The 25,724-nt window shown below is 42.7% G+C and overlaps 1 protein-coding gene across 3 annotated transcripts in view; it reads right to left on the bottom strand.

Moving 5' to 3' along the window:
* TTK (TTK protein kinase) overlaps window positions 1–21,432 on the bottom strand; it is a 58,790-nt gene extending 37,358 nt beyond the window's left edge. The window contains exons 1-10 of one of the 3 annotated variants that reach the window (XM_073675612.1): window positions 21,293–21,432; window positions 15,973–16,031; window positions 14,515–14,672; window positions 12,863–13,085; window positions 11,451–11,557; window positions 5,633–5,776; window positions 5,431–5,545; window positions 5,257–5,326; window positions 5,088–5,173; window positions 162–252 (exon numbers count right to left, since the gene is read on the bottom strand). In XM_073675612.1, the coding sequence (XP_073531713.1) occupies window positions 162–252; window positions 5,088–5,173; window positions 5,257–5,326; window positions 5,431–5,545; window positions 5,633–5,776; window positions 11,451–11,557; window positions 12,863–13,085; window positions 14,515–14,656 (978 nt within the window). In that variant the 5' untranslated portion in view covers window positions 14,657–14,672; window positions 15,973–16,031; window positions 21,293–21,432. The remainder of the gene's footprint in view (window positions 1–161; window positions 253–5,087; window positions 5,174–5,256; window positions 5,327–5,430; window positions 5,546–5,632; window positions 5,777–11,450; window positions 11,558–12,862; window positions 13,086–14,514; window positions 14,673–15,972; window positions 16,032–21,292) is intronic. The other 2 variants (XM_073675611.1, XM_073675613.1) reach the window with 2 other exon arrangements.
* Between the last annotated feature and the right edge of the window lie 4,292 nt (window positions 21,433–25,724).

The following is a 25,724-nucleotide window of genomic DNA, read 5'->3' as shown; positions in this document are numbered from 1 at the left end:
CTAAAACAGGAAAACAGATCTGTACAAGAAAGGTAAGGATTTACTCTGCAACAAAGCGCCTTTATATACATACCATTAGTTTGGGGTATAAAATCCTGATACCAGGTTCTCTAAAGTTTATAAGTCTATAAAAAAAAACCAAGAAAAAAACCTTGTCCAACCTTATTCCCAAAAGCATGATCTTCATTGCCATTATACTTTGCCCTTGACAACGAAGGCAGAACTGGCACACGCACTGCATTAAGTGGTTGCCTTGAAATAAAGAGGAAATAAAAAAAGAAATCAAATGTAATCTCAAGTTATAATTCCAATTTAACTGAAAAATTAAAATGTTCATAGGAACTAATCATTCACACACTATGGGCTACGTCTACAGTTGAAACCAGAAGTTTACATTCACTATATAAAAAGACACATCTGCATGTTTTTCTCAATATCTGACATGAAATCAGAATAAACCTTTCCCATTTTAGGTCAATTAGGATTACAATAATTTTTATCATTTGCCAAATGCCAGAATAATGAGAGAATTTTTAAGGCATTTTAATTACTTACTGCAAAGTCAAAAGTTTACATACATTTCATTAGTATTTGGTACCATTGCCCTTAAATTGAATGACTTGGGTGAAACGTTTGGAATATCCTTCCACAAGCTTCTCACAATAGTTGGTCGGAATTTGGGCCCATTCCTCCTGACAAAACTGGTGTAACTGATCTAGGTTTGTAGGTCGCCTTGTTCACACCTGCCTTTCCAGCTTTGCCCATAAATTTTCAATAGGGCTGAGATCAGGGCTTTGTGATGGCCACTCCAAAACATTGACTTTGTTATCCTTAAGCAAACTTTGTTACCATTTTGGCAGTATGCTTTGGGTCATTGTCCATTTGGAAGACCCTTTTCCGCCCAAGCTTTAACTTCCTGGCTGGTGTCTTGAGATGTTGCTTCAGTATTGCCACATAATCTTCTTTTCTCATGATGCCATCTATTTTGTGAAGTTCACCAGTCCCTCCTGCAGCAATACAACCACTGGCAAAAATTATGGAATCACCGGGCTCGGAGGATGTTCATTCAGTTGTTTAATGTTGCTGAAAAAAAGCAGATCACAGACATGGCACAAAACTAAAGACATTTCAAATGGCAACTTTAGGGCTTTAAAAAACACTAAAAGAAATCAAGATTGAAAATGTGGTACTCCGTAAGGGTAATTTTTTTTCAGACCAAGCAGAGGGAAAATTTTTTGGAATCACTCAATTCTGAGGAAAAAATTATGGAATCACCCTGTAAATTTTCATTTCCAAAACTAACACCTGCATCAAATTAGATCTGCTCGTTAGTCTGCATCTAAAAATGAGTGGTCACAGCTTGGAGAGCTGTTGCACCAAGTGGACTGACATGAATCATGGCTCAAACACAAGAGATGTCACTTGAAACAAAGGAGAGAATTATCAAACTCTTAAAAGAAAGTAAATCATCACGCAATGTTGCAAAAGATGTTGGTTGTTCACAGTCAGCTGTGTCTAAAATCTGGACCAAATACAAACAACAAGGGAAGGTTGTTAAAGGCAAACATACTGGTAGACCAAGAAAGATATCAAAGAGTCAAAACCGGAAACTTAAAGCAATATGTCTCCAAAATAGGAAATGCACAACAAAATAAAAGAGGAACGAATGGGAGGAAACTGGAGTCAATGTCTGTGACCGAACTGTAAGAAACCACCTAAAGGAAATGGGATTTACATACAGAAAAGCTAAACATAAGCCATCATTAACACCTAAACAGAAAAAAAACAAGGTTACAATGGGCTAAGGAAAAGCAATCGTGGACTGTGGATGACTGGATGAAAGTCATATTCAGTGATGAATCGCAAATCTGCATTGGGCAAGGTGATGATGCTGGAACCTTTCTTTGGTGCCGTTCCAATGAGATTTATAAAGATGACTGCATGAAGAGAACATGCAAATTTCCACAGTCATTGATGATATGGGGCTGCATATCAGGGAAAGGCAATGGGGAGATGGCTGTCATTACATCTTCAAAAAATGCCCAAGTTTACATTGATATTTTGGACAGTTTTCTTATCCCATCAATTGAAAGGATGTTTGGGGATGATGACATCATTTTTCAAGATGATAATGCATCCTGCCATAGAGCAAAAACTGTGAAAACATTCCTTGAAAGACACATAAGGTCAATGACATGGCCTGCAAATAGTCCGGATCTCAATCCAATTGAAAATATTTGGTGGAAGTTTAAGAAAATGGTCCATGACAAGGCTCCAACCTGCAAAGCTGATCTGGCAACAGCAATCAGAGAAAGTTGCAGCCAGATTGATGAAGAGTATTGTTTGTCACTCATTAAGTCCATGCCTCAGAGACAGCAAGCTGTTATTAAAGCCAGAGGTGGTGCAACAAAATACTAGTGATGTATTGGAGTGTTCTTTTGTGTGTTTGTTTTTCATGATTCCATAATTTTTTCCTCAGAATTGAATGATTCCATACTTTTTTCCCTCTGCTTGGTCTGAAAAAAAATTACCCTTACTGAGTACCACATTTTTTTTCGTGATTTCTTTTAGTGTTTCTTAAAGCCCTAAAGTTGCCATTTGAAATTACTTTAGTTTTGTGCCATGTCTGTGATCTGCTTTTTTTCAACAACATTAAACAACTGAATGAACATCCTCCGAGCCCGGTGATTCCATAATTTTTGCCAGGGGTTGTACAAGCCCACAACATGATGCTGTCACCCTTGTTTCACAGTTGGGATGCTGTTCTTAGGCTTCTAAGCTTCTCCCTTTTTCCTCCAAACGTAACGATGGTCATTATGTCCAAAAAGTAAAATTTTAGTTTCATCAGACCACAGGACATGTCTCCAAAAATTAAGGTTTTTGTTCCTGTGTGCATTTGCAAACATTAATCTGACTTTTTTATGTCTCTTTTGGGGTAATGGCTTCTTCATGGCAGAGTGGCCTTTCAGCCCATGTTGATACAGTACTCGTTTCACTGTGGATATTGACACAATCTTCACAGCTTTCGCCATCATCTTCACAAGGTCTTTTGCTTTTGTCCTTGGGTTAATATGCACATGTCGAACCAAAGCACGTTCATTTCTGGAACATAGAACCCATGTCCTTCCTGAGCGGTATGATAGCTGGACATTCTCATCTTGTTTGTACTTGCGTATAATTGTTTGCACAGATGAACGAGAAACCTTCAGGCATCTTGAAATTATACCCAAGGATGAGCCAGACATGTGCAAGTCCACAATTCTCTTCCTGATATCTTGGCTGATTTCTTTAGACTTTCCCATGATGCTACACAAAGAAGCAGTGTTTCAGGTGTGCATTAAAATACATCCACAGGTGTGTCTCTTAACTCAGATGTTGCCCAAAAATTTATCAGAAGCTTCCAAACACAGGACATTGTTGAATGGGCAGTCCTGAATTGTTTAAAGGCATAGTAATCTTAGTTTATGTAAACTTTTGACTTTACAGTAAGTAATAAAAATGCCTTAAAACATTCTCTCTCTCTCTCTCTCTCTCTCTCATTATTCTTGCATTTGGCAAATATTAAAAATTATGGTAACCCTAACTGACCTAAAACAGGAAAGGTTTATTCTGATTTCATGTCAGATATTGAGAAAAACCTGCATACGTGTCTTTTTATATAGTGTATGTAAACTTCTGGTTTCAACTGTACATGTCTGTACGACTTATAGAAATCAATCTTTTCATTGGTATATTTTGATGATCAAATAAACACTCTGTAATTCTGTATTCTATCCGGCACCACATTGGAAATGAGACGGATTCAATACAAGTCAATGGGATCAGTCAAGAGCCATTACATAACAGGATCAATCTGATACATCATGGCTTCTGGAATACAGTATCAGTGTGAGAGGAGCCTTATGCACACCTGAATTACCATACAGTATCAATTCTTAATATTTTAGATCATAACCTAAAACACTCAACGCAAACTCACGCCGACGTAATAGAAACACATCCAAAATATAAACTTTCATAAAACCTTTATAGATGCTAAATAAAATATCAATTTAATGGACACACACAGTGTAATATTCTTCTCATCAGGAATCACTTCACCAGGACATAACTGATTCAATTTGCATGTAAATTTCATTTCTGGTTTCAACAAATATTTATAGACTTTTCCAGTACACTTTCTTTTACAGTTTCACACATTTTTCAAGATTTCTGCCTGTTGTCACCTAAAGGGTAATTCTCAAAATAGCAAGTTATCCCCACATCCTATACCAAGCGTTGTACTTGGCTTTCTCCGGTAGTTCCATAGACAATTAATGGAGCGTGGGCCAAGCATGCACACCTCCACCCCATTTAAGATGGGGCTGCAAAGCCCCCTTCTCGGGATTGCTGGAGGTCCCATCAGTCAGACCCCTAGCAATCGGCAAATTATTGCCTATCTGCTGGATAGAAGATAATGAGCCATTTCTAGAATAATCCTTTAACAAGAACCTTAAAAAGGGGCTTTCCACTACTAGGACAACCCCTTCTCAATCTGTAGGTTTGCTCCCATTAAAATAAAAACACTTACATTCACCTCCGATGCAGTTACACATCACTTGCTCCAAATGTATGTGATACATCTGAAGGAGGGGAGAGTGAATGAGCTGCAGATTGGCTGCAGGGATCATGTGACATAACTGTCTCGCGATCGCCGGCGGGACAGCCGGCACCGGAAGGCAGTATGAGGGTTATTGTTGTAATATGGGCAAACATACACACGGAGAAGGGGTTGTCTTAGTAGTGTTAATGGTTTACCTCCAGAAGATACAACTTTGTCCTAGAGATGTGATGGACACCGGTACATGGGTTGTTCCAAAACTAGATCAGCACCCATGTGTCCATCACATGAACATGGACTGATTATTATTATTTTTATCATTCTATTAAACAGCAAGTGGAAACCCTAAAATTCTCGATGAATAATTGCTACATATATTGGATCAATGTCTAACCTTTTAGCCTTTTTTTTTTTTTTAATACCAGAACATAGAAATGACCCCAAGCATTACTGTAAGGAAGCCAGATGAGAGTTGAATCTATAGTACCTTTTAACACTTGAGCTGGACAAGGTGTCACTATTGCTGGCATCTGCTTCTGGAGAGGTTGTGGGCTGTGCAGGGACTCTCCCAAACTGGCAGGCATAAAACAGAGCACATTTAGTATATAATAGACTGGAAGTAGTGCTGTACAGTGTATGCTACAAAATAACATTACCTTGTTAGGCACATTCACTGGAGGCCTCCTTGGAATTTCGTCGCATTCTTCAGGTGAGCTCAACTTTTGTCTAAAAAACCCCAAACACATGCTTAGTTCTGATACAAAGACACTCATTACACTAAAACTTAAAGGGAAAGAATCCTTAAAATAAAAAAATAAAAAATGTGATACCCAAATGAAAAGATCAGGTTGTTAGAAAGCTCCTCTGAACTGTCGCTGCGCATCGTCTGAGTACTTCCCGGCACAGAATTCTGCACATTTTCACCATTTGTGTGGCTTAAATACACTGTAAGAAAATGCCAATGAACCTAAATAAGTCTTCAGCCTGCATTTGCTGATGACATCACACCACATTCATATTGCAGTCACTTACAGGACAAGTTCTCTTTATCTTCTTCAGAGATCAGATGAGGTTTCTTCAGCTGCAAGTTCTTCATAGCCAAGTCCATCATTTCCGCTGGGGCAGCTCTGCAATCCCTTCCTTTTTGGAGAATTTGCTTACTCTTTTTAAAGTTTCCTGGCAAAATAATATCATACTTTAAGGCTATGTGCCCACATTGCGGACCTGAAGCATATTTTTTACGCTTCTCCCTGGCGGGAAAATCGCATGCGGATATTACATGCGGTTTTCCCGCCAGGTAGAAGCGTTTGTGAGGCGTCTTTGCATGCATTTCCGCATCACTTGGAAAAGTGCTTGACAACTTGTTCAGAATGGTAAAAAATAAAAAAATAAACTTTATACTCACCTTCTGATGCATTCTCTGCCCCGTCCGGAGGCTTGAGCGGCTCACGCTGTTGTGTGCAGGACCTGCGGTGACGTCATTGAGTCATGTGGTGGGTCACATGACTCAATGACGTGGCAGGTCCTTCAGACAACAGCGCGACGGAGGGAAAACATCAGAAGATAAGTATAAACTTTATTTTATTCTTTTTTTTACAGGTTCTTTGGTACCCAGGTCTGGATGAGAGTCTCCTCTCATCCAGACTTGGGTACCATCCGCACATTGATTCCGCTGCGCTTCTGCAAAATTAATGAACATGCTGCAGATTTTTGACCGCAGCATATACGCTGCGGAAAAATCCGCAGCATGGGCATTGACATTGCGGAATGCCATTGGGGACCATGGGGTGCGGATATACATGCGTTTTTCAAGCGTTTACGCTGCGGAAATTCCGCAGCATATACACTTGAAAAACGCTACGTGGGCACACAGCCTTAGGTTTATATATGTGTTCCTAAAAAAAACACTGCTACTTCTCATCTGCATCTCAGAGGGGGCTGATCCAGTGTAACCACTTATCCACAGGATGGGTGCTAAATTACTGATCACCAGGGAGACCCACTGCTAAAGTAGGGCTCTGGAGAGGTAGCCGAGCTTACACACCCACTCTATTCATTGCCTATGTGACTGATGGGGAGTACAGTGCTGTGACAATGGATGTGGGCTGTGCATAGGTTGCAAATCCACACTGGAGTCACGGCAGAAGCTTTTATCAATGGAGTTCTAGGTGTGGAGAGAGTCCATGCGATCACTAGAAAGAAGAGACAGAAGAGTTTAGTGGAAGGCTGTATCCCAGCAGCATTAGGGATCATTAGGGCCATTGGAACAGCGGGGGCACATTGACAAGAGTTGGCGTGAATCAAATAGCAAGACTGGTCCATCGGTCATAACAGTAAACTCTGTACTACCTGCTACAGCATCAATACAGGATCACTGACACTCACCAGCCGTACTAGCTGTGACAGCATCTATACAGGATCATTGACACTGGGCCGACAATACTGGCGGTCACAGCATATATACAGGAATAAATGATACTTGGCCGGCTATACTGTGTACAGCAGCTGAACAGATTAAATGTCAGAATTCTGATTGATGTGCACCAGCCAATACTTCCGACAGGAAGGAAAGGATGATACTAGGATTTCTGTAACACACAGACCATTCCTGCAATGTCTGACAGCTCAGCAATGCATCTTGTATGTTTGCTGTCTCCTATTTGTAGATCACAACCAAAGAACTCTACTGTGACTTCTGGTAGTTTTATCAAGGAGTCACCAAACACCTGATGACTATAACAAAGATCAGCATACATTTATTTTATAGTAGGTGTTAATCGCAACTGAATAGACCTACATATGCCTGTAGGCCATGTATAGGGGGACTTTTCAAACAAGCATGCCAAATTTTATTAAATTATGGGACATTTCATATCAAACATGCATTAATATCACTTGGTTTCTTAGCTGATTACTGATTTGTAAAGGTTACTCCTAAAAGACATATTTGGCTAGTACTTAGATATTACACCAATTAGTCCAAGGGTCCCTTTAATGGATCTCATGCAAATATTACAAAGATTAACTTATCAAGTAGAGCATGAATGCGACCAGTTAATATTGTAAAAAGTTATATACTTGAAAAAATAGTGATAAAACAAATTTAAAACAGTACAGGAATCCAAATATAAAGAACAAAAAAGCAGAATAAAAGGGGTGGAGCAAGTTGAAGACCCAATGGTATTTAAATACTCATGTTAATATCAATATCCCATTGATATCAAAATGAGCATATAAATACCATTGGGTCTTCAAATCGCTCCACCCCTTTTATTCTGCTTTTTTTTTATCATTTATGGTACATTGTTTGGATTTCTGTACTGGTTTTATTACTATTTTTTCAAAAAAGTTTGTAACTTTTTACATTATGGCTGTGTGCCCACGATGCGTTTTTAAAGCGTTTCCGCATCGGCAAAAACGCTGCAGAAATGCTTAAAAAACGCATGGTAGAAGGCCTGCCATGTTCCCCAATGATAATCCGCATGTGCTGTGCACATGCTGCGGAAATTTCCGCTGTGGATTATTATTGCGGAAAAAAACGCAGCACTACCAATTATTTTGCGGAAGCGCTGCGTTTTCGCCGCCATTGACATGCATTGGAACACATGTAATCCGCATCACTAGATAAGCACATGCTGAATACATGCGTTTCAATGTGCCTATGGTACCCAGGTCTAGAGGAGAGGAGACTCTTCTCCGGACCCAGGTACCATAGAAACTGTGAAAAAAAGAATAAAATAAAGATTATATTTACCTTCTGACGGCCCACACTGCGCTCGTCCTCCCATGCCGGCAGCTAGCGATGGACTCAAGGATCTGCGCTGACGTCATAGTCATGTGACGGGTCACACGACGCTGACGTCGGCAGGTACTTCAGTGTACCGCTGCCGGCAGCCAGGACGGAGGAAAACAAGACTCCGGGGGCCATCGGAAGGTAAGTATTTATATTTATATAGTGTGACCAAGTTGTCAAGCACTTTCCAAGTAATGCTAAAATCGCTTGGAAAGCGCTTGTCAACCCGCATGTGGAAATGCATGTGAAGACCGCTTCACTTCAGCTTGTCCCTGGCAGGAAAACGCATGTACAATCCGCATGTACAATCCGCATGTGTTTTTTCTGCCAGGGAGATGCAGAAACGCTCAGGAAAAAATCCTGAGCATTTCTGCATCGTGGGCACATAGCCTATTGGTTGGTCGTATCCATGCTCTTCTTGATAGGTTAATCTTAGCACTTAGCTCTTGATGAGTTAGGATAGGTCACCAATATCAAATCAGTGGAGATCCTACACTGGGCATCCCCACCGATCTGCCGTTTGCAGCACTGGCAGCAGTCAGATGTGAAAAGTGTAGAGAACATGAACAGCATTACTATATAATGTACTCGAAAATAGAAAAAAAAAAATTCCAAAAGGTGAGAATTGTCAACACCCCCCCCCCCCAAAAAAAACCGCAATGCCATGTGTATTTTTTCCAATTTTTTTTTTTTTTTTTAGATCTTTATTTTAAATGGGGAAAAAGGTGGGTGTTTTGTTTTTGTTTGTTTTTTTAAAAAAACAAACAAAAACAAAACAAACAACATTTTACTTTGTTAGTCCCCTCAATGGATTTGCACCTCAGTGATCGCTTGTACTATAAACAGCAATAGGACAGTATAGCCTTACAGAACAAAAATCACTGTCTCCTATGAATGCCAGCCAGAAGCTTGTTTCACAGGGGAAGTGTCATGAAAGGCACAGGGGTCTTCAATCGACCCCTAGCAGTCATGGAAACCCATTGGCGCCCCGCAATCGCATCACAGAGGCGCCGATGAGCGATAGGAACAGTGCACCCCCTGGATCTGGGCTGTAAATGCTATTTGTCATTTAACAAGTTAACAGCCGTGGGCAGAACGCCACTCGTGGCAATTTGCATGACAGCCATCTGCTAGAAATGGAGTGGGCTTGGCTCCTGAGCCCTCGCCAGTCATCCTCTGTCGACGTTAAGGGGTTGAATTCTGTAAACCTTGAAATGAATATACATTGCTCAAAAAAATATAGGGAATACTCAAAAAACACATCCTAGATCTGAATGAATGAAATATTCTCATTGAATACTTTGTTCTGTACAAAGTTGAATGTGCTGACGACAAAATCACACAAAAATCATCAATGAAAATCAAATTTATTAACCAATGGAGGCCTGGATTTGGAGTCACCCCCAAAATTAAAGTGGAAAAACACACTACAGGCTGATCCAACTTTGATGTAATGTCCTTAAAACAAGTCAAAATGAGGCTCAGTATTGTGTGTGGCCTCCACGTGCCTGTATGACCTCCCTACAACGCCTGGGCATGCTCCTGATGAGGTTGCGGATGGTCTCCTGTGGGTTCTCCTCCCAGACCTGGACTAAAGCATCCCCCCAACTCCTAGACAGTCGGTGGTGCAACGTGATGGTGGATGGAGCGAGACATGATGTCCCAGATGTGCTCAATCGGATTCAGGTCTGGGGAAAGGGGGGTCCAGTCCATAGCTTCAATGCCTTCATATTGCAGGAACTGCTGACACACTCCAGCCACATGAGGTCTGGCATTGTCCTGCATTAGGAGGAACCCAGGGCCAACCGCACCAGCATATGGTCTCACAAGGGGTCCGAGGATCTCATCTCGGTACCTAATGGCAGTCAGGCTACCTCTGGCGAGTGCATGGAGGGCTGTGCGGCCCTCCAAAGAAATGCCACCCCACACCATTACTGACCCACTGCCAAACCGGTCATGCTGAAGGATGTTGCAGGCAGCAGATCACTCTCCACGGCGTCTCCAGATTCTGTCACGTCTGTCACATGTGCTCAGTGTGAACCTGCTTTCATCTGTGAAGAGCACAGGGCGCCAATGGTAACTTTGCCAATCCTGGTGTTCTGTGGCAAATGCCAAGCATCCTGCACGGTGTTGGGCTGTGAGCACAACCCCCATCTGTGGACGTCGGGCCCTCATACCACCCTCATGGAGTCGGTTTCTAACCGTTTGTGCACACACATGCACATTTGTGGCCTGCTGGAGGTCATTTTGCAGGGCTCTGGCAGTGCTCCTCCTGTTCCTCCTTGCACAAAGGCAGAGGTAGCGGTCCTGCTGCTGGGTTGTTGCCCTCCTAAGGCCCCCCTCCACGTCTCCTGGTAGTGCCTCCAGCCTCTGGACACTACGCTGACAGATACAGCAAACCTTCTTGCCACAGCTCACAGTGATGTGCCATCCTGGATAAGCTGCACTACCTGAGCAACTTCTGAGGGTTGTAGAGTCCGTCTCATGCTACCACGAGTGTGAAAGCACAACCAACATTCAAAAGTGACCTAAACATCAGCCAGAAAGCATTGTACTGAGACGTGGTCTGTGGTCCCCACCTGCAGAACCACTTCTTTATTGAGTGTGTCTTGATAATTGCCAATAATTTCCATCTACTGTCTATTCCATTTGCACAACAGCATGTGAAATTGATTGTTAATCAGTGTTGCTTCCTAAGTGGACAGTTTGATTTCATAGAAGTTTGATTTACTTGGAGTTATATTCTGTTGTTTAAGTGTTCCCTTTATTTTTTTGAGCAGTGTATATTATATATGATATAGATATAAAGATACATATTCACATTATCTAAGGGTTAAGAAGCATTTCTTGTGGAAGAGGCACTATTGTTTCTATCTAAACGACAGGTACCATGCCAGAACCAGATGAGCTGCATGTGGTCGGTCAAGGCTAATGATGTCCATCATATTCAACATGATGCAGGCGAGAACAGAGCTAAACGCATCATAAAATGATCTGAGAGCAAACACAACAGAAGAGTAGGACAGGATAGAAGTAATATCACATTTAGACCATTACCTTTAGACCATTCAAACTGGGCAAAAGCTACATGCACAAAAGCAAACTTTTTGCAGTTTAATCTTGCAAGCTGGAATTGATCACGTGCTTCATCTTGATCCAGTATACTAAAAAGACATTAAAAATACAAAATGAAGTAAGGAGCATAAAGATCACCACAAGTAAAGAGAACCAGTCATCAAGATTAAAATTATAAAAACAATTGAAAAAAAAGGGGTAACCAAATATTATTCAGAATAAATCAGGCTACTCATTTCAGCACTGGCAGGACCCTATAAAATCACAGAGCGCCATGGTCACCTCGTGTTACCACATTCACTCTGCCTTGATACAGGCTTATAATCACATCCATCATGTGAAGCCTGGACTAGCCGAGCGGGACGTCAATCGGAGTGTAGATAGTAACAATGAGAAGACTACTCAGTACAATCCATACGATTACTAAGAGCTGCACAAGGTAGGTTTCAGAACTTTAATTTCTCCATCTTATTATAAGTAAAAATTTGAACAAACATCTACAGCAGTATTTAAAAGCCCAGTAGCATCTAGCTCAGTTTAGTAACCTTAGCTTTGAGGACCTGTTCCTTTTAACAAGTTACAGCCTACAAAAACAGTGACAGAACAACTAAGAGTCCGGATATCTCCACATTTGGCGGATGCCAGGAGAACATTACCTGCCTGTATCCATTATGTCAACTGTAAAGTTTGGTGAGGAAGGGATAATGCAATGGGGTTGGCCGAGGCTCCTTAGCTGCAGTGAAGAGAAATCTTGATGCTTCGGCATACAGACATTTGGACAATTGTATACTTCTACCTTTGTGAAAACAGTTTGGTGAAGGCCATGTTCTGTTCCAGCATGCCCATGCCCCAGAGCACTAAGCAAGGTCCATAAAGGCATGGCTGGACGAGTTTGATTTGGAAGAACATAACTGGCAACATAGAGCTCTGGACCTCAGACCCATCAAAAATATTTGGGATAAACCAGAACGAACATGGCAAACCAGGAACTCTCATCCAATATCCGTGTCTGACCTCACAAATGCTCTTCTGGGTGAATGGGCAAAAATTCCAAACAGACACCCTTACATTGGGCCTGGTGAGACTGAACTGCACTTTTGGCAAAATTGCAAAGAGACTGAATTGACGCTCTGTTAGTATTGTGCATGAAACCTATTCTGATTAATAGGACCCATGTTTCTAACTCACTGAGTGCTGGATGGCAGACATGGCAGCTGTACCAGCCAGCATGCAGTTGCTTCTCTCCTCTCTCCATGTCTGATCAGGCAGAAGAGCCTGCACAATTATTTTAAAAGCTTTAAAAAAAACCTCAACTCTTGCACATTAATCTACTGCAACATTTTATAGAGATCTGCATATGACAATTAATGTGAAGAATAAGTCCTCATACTTACGATTTTAACTCTGCAAATCGAACAGAGATCTTGGCATAGCTCTCATTATGGCTGTGCATTTCAGGAGAAAGCATTTCAACAGCTTTCGTGTAACTATCAATTAGTTTATTCAGCAGCATCCTATCACTCTGTGGCAAGCCTGTACTCTCCAGCTTTAATAAGAAAGTCAGCCATTCTTCTGGAGTCTTTGGGGTTAACAGATGACTGAAGAAACCGGAGTGCTCTGTGAGAAAGAACAGTGATTGAGAATTTCATCAGGAACATCAGTATATAGTTCACTCCAACAATCAAATTATTGCAAAAACTAATATAAGTAACACATAAAATTCCAATTCAAGCCTGTGTACCCGAAATGTCCACTATGCCTAAAGTCACTGCACCAAAATTTTGGCGCCACTCCATGAATTGGTCTTCTAGATATTTACAGGCTGTTGTAAAAAGAAGAGGGGATGATGCACAATGGTCATCTTGGCCCTGTCCAAACATTTTTGAGATGTTTTGCTGTTATCAATGTTGCAAATGAAATGGAAAAATGTCTGAAATTGATCTTGTGACCTGTGTCCTACTGTGAATAAAATATGTCTGTAAGAGATTTCCAAATCATTGCATCCAGGGATGTGGAGTCGGTAAGCCAAACCTACAACTCCTCAATTTCCATGACTCTGACTCCCTCATACATGGCTCATATTGAAGTGATAAATTTACTGTAGCACAGATTCATCTCAGCTAAAAGTCTAGACCCTTAGATCAGGAATAGGACAGATATTTATAGGACATTTCATAACTTTCCCAAATTCTTATGAAAAAATATTCCCCACAAACTGCATTGAACTACTGTACCCAATTTATTATATATTTTAGGAGTCTGTCCATTTTCTATCGACTCCACCAAAACGGACATTGACTCCGACTCCACAGCCCTGATTGCAACCTTTTTCCCTACATTTTACATAGCGCCTCAACCTTTTGGGAATTGGGGTTGTAAATAAAAAAGGCTGATCCCTATGTAACCGAATGACAGATTTTAAAATAGAAAAAAGCGGAATACGATGAAAACAGCTGGACAGCTTTTACTTGGTGACAGGTCCTCATCTCCCACATATGCACAGAGCGGTGTACAGACTGAGACTTTCTGCTGGGCCTGTACACTGCTCTGTGCACGTGAGCATGCAGAAGAAAGTCTGTCTGTCTTCCCCCACACTTTTTGCTTTATTTAATAGTCCCCCCCGTCCCCCCCCCTTACGAGATTTGAAGCTGCGATCATCCGATCGCCTGTGCTAACCATAGCAGGGCTTGAGCACTGCTATGTATAACAGAAATCACTGTCTCCTATGAATGCTGGCCATGAGCCGGCGTTCACAGGAGCATCGTAAATGACAGACACGCAGGTCTTGTGCAGACCCCCGGCTGTCATGACAACCCATCGGTGCCCCCAGATAACGTGACAGGGGCGCAGATGGGAGGCCGTGCCACATGTAGTGATGCAGCCGTCCAGTGGGCGCGGCCCCACTCCATACAAGTCACACAGAGTGACTGTAGACTTATCAACTTAGATCGGACAACCCCTATAAGTGTTTCCCAAACATACAAGGAAAGCCGTATAATGTGCAGCTTGCACAACAGGTGGCCAATACCGGTATTATGACACTCACCTGTCGTATCAGCAGAAGATTTGGAGAAAGTTAGTTCATCCGTCCAGTTATCTTCATTACCGTACTTAGTCTTAAAGCTTTTAACTCTATCCAAAATGGAAGCGATCTTTAACTTCCGTTCACTTATATCTTCCTCCTCCATTTTATACCAATCTAGACTAAGATGACAACGTCAGAGTTAACAAAACTCACAATGGTAAAGGATGCCTGCATTATAATAAGTGAAATATTGAGGCATTCATCTCATGAAGACAGCACCAGTCCATATGTCCTCTTAGAAAAGAAGTTAACCCCGTTATCGGTTATAGGTCTGGTGTCACAACGACCTTCTCTGGAGCACGATGTGTGGGTGTGAGTGGGATGGCCAGTACAAGACCACCTAGTCTTATCTAAAATGATTACCGGTCCCCAATGTTCATCTCCCACTCCCAAATAATCACCCAAAACTGCTAGCATTAAGGTTTCGCTCAAGAAGCCTCCATTTACTGCTCACTTCTCCACATAATTGTGCTTAGCACATGGATTCGTACAAGAACACAAGGCAGAACTTATTAAACATGGCTTTTTATGCAGAAACACAGCCATAATGCTTACAGGGTTGGTCCGAACCTAAAAAGTCAATTTCTATCCTAACTGCCTATTTAATGCAATAATCAAATCCAGTTTCTAATATTCTCTAATAAAAAAGTCCCTACAGTTTCCTCACCAGCTACTTTAATTTTTTTTTTTTTACTTCCGTTTTGATGACATTTCATTGGAGATTCCCCAGTGCATGCTGGGATAGTCATTGCAGCAGTTGTTTTCCCCACTCAAACACAGTCATCAGTGAGGTCTGTTTCAGGAGCTGCGCTAGGCTGCTCTACTGAGCATGTGCAGGTTGTCAATTCTGATGTATGCTCAGTAGGATTGTCACTGTACAATATTCTTTTTAATGCACAGTGACAGTGCGCTCCCTCGGTGGCTCTAATGAGAGGTTACGAGCCAGCAAGAGCACACATTGTAAGGCCTCATTCACAAGTCTGTGTTAAAGCACATACGGAGAAAATGGCACCAGTGTCATCGGTGTTTGGATCATTGTGTCATCAGTGTATGGTCCGTGAGTACGTTTTTTACAATCAGCGTGTCATCAGTGTATGGTCCGTGTGTCCGTTTTTTACCATCAGCGTGTCATCAGTGTATGGTCCGTGTGTCCGTTTTTTACAATCAGCGTGTCAGTGTATGGTCCGTGTGTCCGTTTTTTACAATCAGCGTGTCATCAGTGTATGGTACATGTGTCCGTTTACCATCAGCGTGTCATCAGTGTATGGTCCGTGTGTCCATTTTTTACCATCAGAGTGTCATCAGTGTATGGTCCGTGTATCCGTTTTTTACCATCAGCGTGTCATCAGTGTATGGTCCGTGTATCCGTTTTTTACCATCAGCGTGTCATCAGTGTATGGTCCGTGTATCCGTTTTTACCATCAGCGTGTCATCAGTGTATGGTCCGTTTTTACCGTCAAGGTCTCTTCCGTGTTTTTCTGGTATGGATAAAGAAATTAATAAATTACAAAACTTCTATACTTTGCAATGTTAAATATGTACAAGACACAGATGACACATGGATGGCATCAGTGTGCCGTACGTGTTTTTCATGGACCCATAGACTTGTGTTGGCACTTTTCATCCGTGATTCTACAAAAAAAAAAAGAAAAACAAAGGACATACGGTCCATGAAAAAGACAGACATGTGAATACCACCATAGATTGTAAAGGATACATATTCTAGTAAATCAGACAGCAGCCGCAGCATTCACTGCCTCTTGATTACCTATACGTCTGATGACGTATCAACCTCATGTGAGCCCTGGAAACGCAAGTGGTGACGCCGCTGGAACTGCGCGGGTATGGGAGATGAGTACAAGGTGATGTTCACACGTTGCTATTTTGCTGCAGCCAAATTGATTTCTTGGCGGTAAAAAAGCTGCACACAAAAAGCAGATTTTGTTGGCTTTTTTGCTGCGTTTTTCAGGATCCCAAAGTTTACCTTTGCTTCCAGCATATAAGCATGAACAATGCAAGGTGTTAGGCCACCAATGTAAGACATATGTGAAACCATAAAAACATTTTTGGAAAAAAAGGCAAATTGATCAAAATATTTAGCGGAAAAAGATTTACGGTATGTCTAAAAAAAATAGTGACTACTCTGAACAAAAATGTTTGAGTGCATGAAAAAATACATAATTACAAATGTAACAACAGCGGGGGGGGGATCACCTTGGTGGGGAATAGTTTACCTAACACATTGGCAGCGCATTTGGTAGGGCGGACACTGTTTACTTTCTCACATTGGTTGGCCATTCAGTTGCTCATGGCTAGCTAGGTCCATTATTCTAGGACCTCCTGGATGCAAGCTAATATTTAACCTCTTATGAGGTACATCCGAAACCAGTTACAGCTACTAGAGACTACTACGTGGGCATCATAAAAGACACCAGGCACCATCCATCTATAGGTACGCTGCACTGTCTGTCCATATTATTATTCTGCATCTTTCTAACTCTTATCTTTCATTCTCTAAAATCAGACTAATTTGCTGCACCTCCATCCAAGCGTGGGCACACCGCATCTAGGTCCTGACTTACCTACCCCAGGTAAATGCCTTCTATAACATTATACCTCCAAAACTACCACAGTCAGGGATCTTACCTTCTTTTTCTAATTTCAGCACATCATGCGTCCCTGAAACTAACCAGCCGTACTACCTCTGTTTGCCATCCCTGAATCTACCAAGTAACTGCGATTAACCACCGCCAATCCAATATAATATAGAACGAGTGATAGAAAAAGTTACCACACTGTTTTTTCTCTCTCTTCGTTTAGGGGAAAACCCATTACAGGCTCCAAGCTGACACCTCAGCTAAATTCCATAGGAAAACCATTTACAGGAGGGATAATCTATCTGTTAATCCTCCCCCCTTCCTGCGACCTTTCCTTATGCGATGCACTAGCATCTTATATATTTATTTTAACATGTACCTTTTAATTTTTATTCAATAAATATTTGTTATATCTACCCATTTCATTTTTGGTCTATTAGATCAGCGCGAATCTTGTTCCTTTTTTAAAGTAATATTCTTAGGCTGTGTGCCCACTATGCGTTTTCCAAGCGTTTATGCTGCGGAATTTACGCAGCGTAAACGCTTGGTAATCCGCCCCCATGGTCCCCAATGACAAGCCGCAATGTCAATGCCCATGCTGCGGATTTTTCCGCAGCATGTCCATTAATTTTGTGTACATGCAGCGTAATCGCCGCCATTGACTTGCATTGGACCGCCTGACATCCGCATCACTACATGTGCACAAGCGGATATCACCCGGTTCAATGTGCGGATGGTACCCGGGTCTGGAGAAGAAGAGACTCTCATCCAGACCTGGGTACAATAGAAACTGTAAAAAAAAAAAAGAATTTAAGATAAAAAATAAAGATTATACTTACCTCCCGATGTCCTCCCGGTGTTTTCTCCCCTCCGTCTGGTCTGCTGTATGGGTCGCGGTGTTGTGAAGGACCTGCCATGACGTCATTGAGTCATGTGACCTGTCACATGACTGAATGACGTCACCGCAGGTCCTTCACAACACTGCGAGCCGCCCAAGACACCGGAAGCAGCAGAGAAAACACCGGGAGGACATCGGAAGGTAAGTATAATCTTTTTTTTATTATTTTTTTACCATTCTTATTCTTTTTTTTTACTAACTTGGTCACACTATATATGCCGGTTGCATGGATTTATATAGTGTGACCAAGTTGTCAAGCACTTTTCCAAGTGATGCTAAAATCGCTTGGAAAAGCGCTTGATAACCCGCATGAAGAAATGCATGCAAAAAAGCATGACAAACGCTTCTACCTGGCAGGAAAAACGCATGTAAAATCCTGCATGTTTTTCCTGCCAGGGAGAAGAGGAAAAAATATGCAGCATTTCTGCATCGTGGGCACATAGCCTTATTCTTGACAACCCTGTGGTGAGTGTCTGATTCGCAGCAGATTTAATACCGACCCACCTACCAGAGCCACTATAAATATCTATTTGAGTTTTCTAATTCAGTCAGGGGAAAAAAAACTGTGTGTGTGCATGAAATTTCTGAAATCTCATAGCTTTTGCGGGTAATGTAAAAAGCACCTTTTAATTTGCATCTTAAGGGTATGTGCACACACGTGTTTTTTTCTGCACCAAAATCTGCTGATAACTTTTCTCTGGCATTTTTTGGTGCGTTTTTGCTGCGTATTTGTAGCGTTTTTTCATCTCCCCCATTACTTCCTATGGGTGAAAAAACGCTGAAAGAAGTGACGTCACTTCTTTCAGAGTTTTTCTAATCACTGAAAATAAGCAGCAAACAAAAAGCAACATGTGGGAACAGTGAATTCTGGTTTCTCATAGACTTCGCTGTTACTGAAAGACGCAGCTGAAAATTTACATAAAAATCTGCTGCAAAACACAACCTGTGAACATAGCCTAAGTTTTTTTTTATTTTACCAAGGCCAAACATAGGGAATGAGAAACGGTTGTCCTAGTAAAGGACAACTTTAACTCTTTATGGAGAAAAAAATACAGCAGCTCTCCTCCTATAAAGGAGATGGACATATTGCCCACGTTTCCCCTCTTGAAGAACTTGTATTGTTGCAAAAATATTTTCATTGTGAACTGTTATGGTGTTGTATTCTGCCCAGCAACAGGTAGTTAACATGGACAATGAGAGTTAAAGAAGTTGCCCACTACTTTTACATTGATGCCTTATCCATAGGATAGGGCATCAAAGTATGATCGGCCAGGGTCCCGCACGCGACACCCCTTCCGATCATCTGTCATCGGTGCCGGTGTACTGCACATAAGACTTCTATTCAATTCAATGGTAGGTGGATGTGCAGTACACCGCGGCGGCCACTACCACTTGACGGCGGAGCCCGGCAGGTGAGCACTTCCGGCCGGCGGCATCGATAACAGCTGATCGGCGGGGGTGCCGCGTTCGGGACCCTGGCCGATCATACATGGATAGGGCATCAATGTAAAAGTAGTGGACAACTCCTTTAAGTTTGGGACTAGCCCAGAGTGGGAGGAACTAAGCTGAAGGGAGAGAGACAGTTTCCTGTCAGGAGGACAGAAAGGGCCCAGTGTGCATAGAAAGAGGAAATAAGGTCTGATGTGAGCAGTGCTACAGGACAGGGGTGTCCTTAAGAGAGGAGACAAGATAGCGAGATTCTAGAGGAGAGCAAAAGAGAGAAGTGACCCAAAGACCAGACTGATTGATTGGAGACGGTTCCTGGGTCGGGGCACCTAGCAGTACGGACCAGAGTTTATAACTCACAATTGTAGCAGGCCTAGTCGAGACAGAGTAGGTGAGACGAAGAGAGTGCCCAGGGCAGGAGTTCCAGAGTGTAAGAGGAAAAACAGCATCCAATCCAGGGTGTTCAAGGTATCAAAATTGTAGTTTATTCTGCCAGATTGTCAAGGACAGAAAGGATAAGTACCAGTCATACTGGAAATATAGTTCCCTAGAGGGGAAAGAAGACACGGGACCGCGGGTTGAGAATAGGACTCTTATTAACTGGACTGTAGTATTGGGCTGTGGTGAAGTGTAAAGGAACACTGTATATATCCTATATATAACCCCCCCAAGTTAACGTTGAGTAAAAAGTTTATATTTGACTGGTGGCCTCCCTCATTGTACTGTCAAATGTCTGGTCCTGGCCATCCCAAATCATCAGTTACATGCGGCCTGAACGGGTGTAGCGCCCTCACAGCACAAGTCCACACACCCAGCCAGGACCCCCACCTTTATGCAGCGTGCTGGGGCGTAAGAAAAGAGTACCTCACCCACGGCTACCGCCCCGCATTACACGTCTTGGGTCAAGTGTTGAGTTTCTGCAAAGCTGACGCCATGTCAATAGTGCCGCAGCTAATCAGAGAGCTCGGCCGGTGTAGACGGAACGACTCAGAGCTCAATGATTGGCGGCAGCGCAGCATCTAACACCGGGAGCAGCAGATACGGCACTGGAGGAAAGAACGTTTTTTTTCAGGGTGAGCTCCCACGCTGAGGATTTGCTGCGGGTTTGACGCTGCGCGTTTATGCAGATGTTACAGCATAGTGGATGGGATTTGTAGAAATCCCATGTCCACCATGCGTCTCTGTGCACCTGCGGATCACCAGCGGAAACTGACATGCGGCGCATCTTTCCAGACCCGCAGCTATTGCAATTTCTCCTGCGGGCTCTCCCCATAGACCTAACCTCTATGAGGAAAGTCCACAGGTGAAAAAAAATGGTGCCGCAGAGTCGGGACAGGGCCTGAAGATGTTCTGAAAGAGTTAAGCCTCTGGAATGCAAACCACCACATTGTTCAGTGCCTACTCTTCCCACATCAGGCGCTTTGTGTGTGGAGTTCCCCTTTAAGCGCTATCTGACTGGGTTATTGGATATTGTAGAGCGCTGAATTCTGGGAAATCAGGGAAGCCTCATCTACACAGAGCAGGGCTGGGAACGGGAAAGGGAGACAAGAAATAAACGCCGCCAGAAAGCCTGAGGTAACAGTGTGCGCCCTGACAGCTGAGGTAGGCGGTCAGACCGGAGGATACACCGGGACCGGCGCGGTAACACCGATAATCCACATAGGAGCAGCGTCTGGTACATGGCGGCGTTACCGCGTCCACAGCCGCACAGGATGTCATGTGACGCTGCGGTTTGTGTCTGGCGTTAACCAGAATTTAGGCAGAGCCAGTGTATTTTGTGCCCCATGTCCCCCCGTACCTGTCAGCCACTGCTACTCTCTGTGCACTGCGGCCCAGCAGCCGGTAACGGAGAACAGTCCGCGCCCCGTAGATCAGCGCTCGAGCATCGGCTCACGACGTTAGTTTGAAAATTGCCACATCCCGGATGCATGAATATGATTGGCCAGCGCAAACGGATCCGGAAGTGACGATTGCCCTTCCTTGTCTTTCGCGGCCATGTTTGTTTAGGGTAGTATGTTATTTACAGTAACTGTGCGGGGCTCAGAGAAGCGTCACTGATAGCTATAGACTGTACGGGGCAGCCCCGGGAGAGCTCTAGGGGGGTGTGCACATAGGTTATGTCTACATGGCATAGAAAAGACACATAGGTTAGTGTGGCTGGACGATATAGAGCTATGCATACAATAAACTATAGTGAGGGTATGCCAAAAAGGATAACTATATAGAATAATAAATAGGATTGATACTGTATAGACATAACAGAAACATGTTATCTCCAAGCCTTCAGAGCACAGTGGCTCCTTCATCAGTTTAAGGCCACGGCCCCATTATCAGTATTTGGTCAGTATTCGGTCAGGAGTGGGAGCCAAAACCAGGAGTGGGTGATAAATGCAGAATTGGTGACTTGTTTCTATTATACCTTTTCTCTGATTGTTCCTCATCTGGTTTTGGCTCCCACTCCTGAGAAAAAATACTGACCAAATACTGATAGTGGGGCCGAGGCCTATAAATGAATTACTGAGACGAGAACACAACATTTAAACAAATGTTACCGGCCATTTGAGCAGGGGGTGGTTGGGGTGAAGCCTAGAGATAAGCCACAGTAATCAATCTGATCTGGGGTCAGTCTGGTAAAGTGTGGTAACGTTGCAGGTCAGACATCCAGGGTCCATCTATACTGGCAGGACCGCAGATCAGCAACGATTGGCGGTGGTTTAATAGCCTGTTTATGCAGAACGCAGTAGACAATGCGCACCGAGCGCGCACCGAGCGATATCTTATAGATCTGTAATAGATCGCTCGCTGCACACAGGCTGCCATAGTTATCAGCACAACAGGACCTGTTTACACAGGACGATGCACCGACAAGAGCGATGTTCTTTTACGCTGTACAAAAGGTCATTTCACCTGATAAACAGGCATTTTGCTCCTTCGTCTGGTTATCAGCAGCCTGTTTACACTTTAAGGCTATGTGCACACGATGCAGAAATGAAGCAGAAAATTTCTGCAGCGTTTCTGCATCTCCCTTGCCAGAAAAACGCATGCGTTTTTTGGGTGCGTGTTTGACGCGTTTTTGCATGCGGATTTTACTTGCGTTTTTGTTGCATATTTAAAGCGTTTTTGAGACCAAATAAAGTTATTGAAAAAAAAAAAGGGGGAAATTCTGATGTCATTTCCTAGTTCAACCCCTCTTCACCATTTTGCTTTTTGTAACAGAAAAGATGCCAGAGGAATTGCAGTCCCTGCGGCGCAGCAGACAATGTCTTTTGTTAATGACTTGCATTAATCTTATGCACTACTACGTTGAGCAGGTAATATAAAGTAGATGTGTTTTTGTGTTACATTATTTGTATGTAGTGTCATCACTCATACTGGAGAAACTGATTAGTTAGTTAGTCACCCTGTGGTGATGGCTCCCCTGTGTCTGTGTACCTAATTTTGGCTTGACCATGAGATCAGCATGCACACAGATCAGATTGAAAAGGTCACTGATGTATGAACTCTAGGCAAAGATCGTAGGCAAACACAGACACAAAATGAAAACAATAGAATTGATATGTGTGAACTCAAGAGCAAACAAAAGCTGAAAAAACAACTACTAAAATGTGTGTCCAAACCCCCCCCCCCCCCAAAAAAAAAAAACCCGCGCCCATTGCTGGAATAGTATTTTGTAATAAAGTCTGTAATTTTTTACAGAGTAATCAATAATGGAGAATTACTGTTGGCTTGTATTTCTTTTTCTGGCTTTTCTAATTATATATTTTTCCCTTTCAGGTTTTTGGCCAGATTGGGCTGAAAATTCTTCAAGATGACGGAACACTCCCAGCCCCAAGACCCCAAGACCTTTGCCGGGTTCCACACATCCAGTTCCTTTTGTGATGGTATCGGATGAGGCTTTTCCCTTACAGACCAACCTGCTGCGCCCATACCCACGAAGGGCACTGGATGACCGGCGGAGGATTTTTAATTATCGGCTGAGTCGTGCACGCAGAGATGTGGAATGCACATTCGGAATCATGTGTAGTCAGTGGAGGATCTTTCACACTGCCATTCAGTTGGATACGGAGACCGTTGACACTTTAATTAAGGCATGCTGTGTACTCCACAACTATGCTCTTGAATACAGCACTGAACAAGATGAGGAGTCACAGCTGTGTGAATTAATTACAGTTGTCAACTCTGGTCAGGGAAGGACATCCAACTCTGGTGCCAGGGTGAGAGAAACCTTCGCTGACTACTTCATGAGTGCTGAAGGTGCCGTGCAATGGCAATACTCCTATGCTGGTGTTGAGCAGCCTGACCAGCAGAGAAGATCTGATGAACAGTAAAGAAGAACTTCCTGTCTTCATTTTTTTTTTTTCATAAAAATGTAAAAAAAAATTGTTTAAAATAATAAATACATTTTGTTTAAATTTTAATTTGTCTCCAATATTTCTTGAATTGCCACCTTCTACGTATTGTTTTAGGACCATACGTCAACGCAAAAGTGAACAACCCACAAGTATCAGTGCCTGGAAATTAGCGTTACTACCTAGAGCGCTCTTCCCAAGTACTGTCTGCTAAAGTCATCCCTCACCATTGTTATTTGCTTGCGCAAAGAGCAGAACTAGCAAAAAACAGTGTTGAGAGTAGTATCCATCCAAAACTTAGTTGTGGTCAAAAATATCAAAGTATATTTCTAATTTAAAAACGACTGTATACAGCCGACCACACACGTAGAGGAGTTGAAAAAAATTAAACATTTAGAGTTCCTCTGACCTGCGCTATTGTGAGCGCAGATCGGGGGACCACTTTTTCAGTTAAACCCAATCCAACTACATATACACTTGAAAAGTAAAATGAACACATAGTTTAACCAATTTTTTTTTTTAATAAATAATATAGAATAACTTTAAATATTTTTTAAACAGAAAACAACAAACTTTAGAGAACATTTATTTGGACAAACATTGCCCATAACTTGGTAATAAATAGCACATTGGGTACGACAGAGCTGTCCTGTCATCAGTTTAGGGCCATAAAATACGGGCAGCACCTGTAGGTTGTTTAATTATATAAAACTAAACACCTTTTATTACATTCCCCTACGCCTGAAGCCTGGTATAGGTGACCATAAGAAAAGGCGTTTGTTAACTTATTCTCTAAAAAAATAGTGTATCTAACGACCTACAGGTGTTGTCTGTATTTGCTATGGTCCAAAAATGATGACAGGGAGGGGAAAAATGATTAAACTATAAGTTCTGAAATTGTTGCTCGAAGCCGTACCCAGAAAACAGTTCTTGGGTAAAACTGGCGTTGGGGGATGGTCCTCTGAGAAAAGATGACCCACCAGGGGCCATTTGGCGACCATAACTTCCTTGGTATTCTTCTGGCCGGTATGCTTCAACCTGCCCAAAACGCTGTGTTGTTGCTGCTGGTAGTGGTGGAGGCACACTGGGATTGAACAAATTATGTATCACATGAACTATGGCTGGGGGTGAGGGCATAACTGATGCCCCATCAATCGCCATTACCAGAGCATTTGCTGCAGTAATGTAAATGTTCTGCTTCTCTCGTGGCATGGATCTGATGCGGCCAGCTATGGATAAGCCAAATAAATCCAGGGGATCCTCCAGGCATGTCCTTTCCACAAGACTGAGGGTACGATTAGTGAGGGCTTCAAACACACTAGTCGCACTCTAGTGGCTTTTGGCCTTTTTTTTGGCCGCCCTTCTCAATGCCACGGGACGAGCAGAAGCAGACCCCCTCCCAGTGGGCCTCGACACATCACCAGTAGAGCTACCGGCAGCGCTTGGACCAGGAGCAGCAGTCCCCAAACCGATCTCGACGTCAGCTTGAGTTAGAGAAGAACTTGCAGGACAACCATCAGTGGCATAAGCAGATGTATCCGGCGACGAAAGCTGTAAAATTTGATCAAATTCCTCCTCTACTTGATCCGTTCTTGTGTCATCTTGTGTTGTTGGGGCACTGATGTTGCCTTCAGTTCTGTATAAAAGAAAAGGTAAAAAATACTGTTAATACCACATTTTTTTAAACATTTGAATTAATATTTATTGCGAAATTACCTCCGCAAACTCCTGCTGGTTAGCATGAAGGCAAGCTCATCTGCAAAGGATACTTTGCGTTTTCGTGGCGATGCGCCACTTTTCACCGACTGGTGATACTTCACCAGCCGGTCGGTGACCGATCGCCATCGACTTTTGACATCACACACTGCAATAACAAAACAA

This window comes from Phyllobates terribilis, unplaced genomic scaffold (assembly GCF_046119375.1).
Source record: "Phyllobates terribilis strain yellow unplaced genomic scaffold, ASM4611937v1 Scaffold_3__8_contigs__length_932513732, whole genome shotgun sequence".
Lineage (NCBI taxonomy): Eukaryota > Metazoa > Chordata > Amphibia > Anura > Dendrobatidae > Phyllobates > Phyllobates terribilis.
Note: the sequence above shows the minus strand (reverse complement) of the source record. Positions and strands in the feature narration are given on the sequence as shown.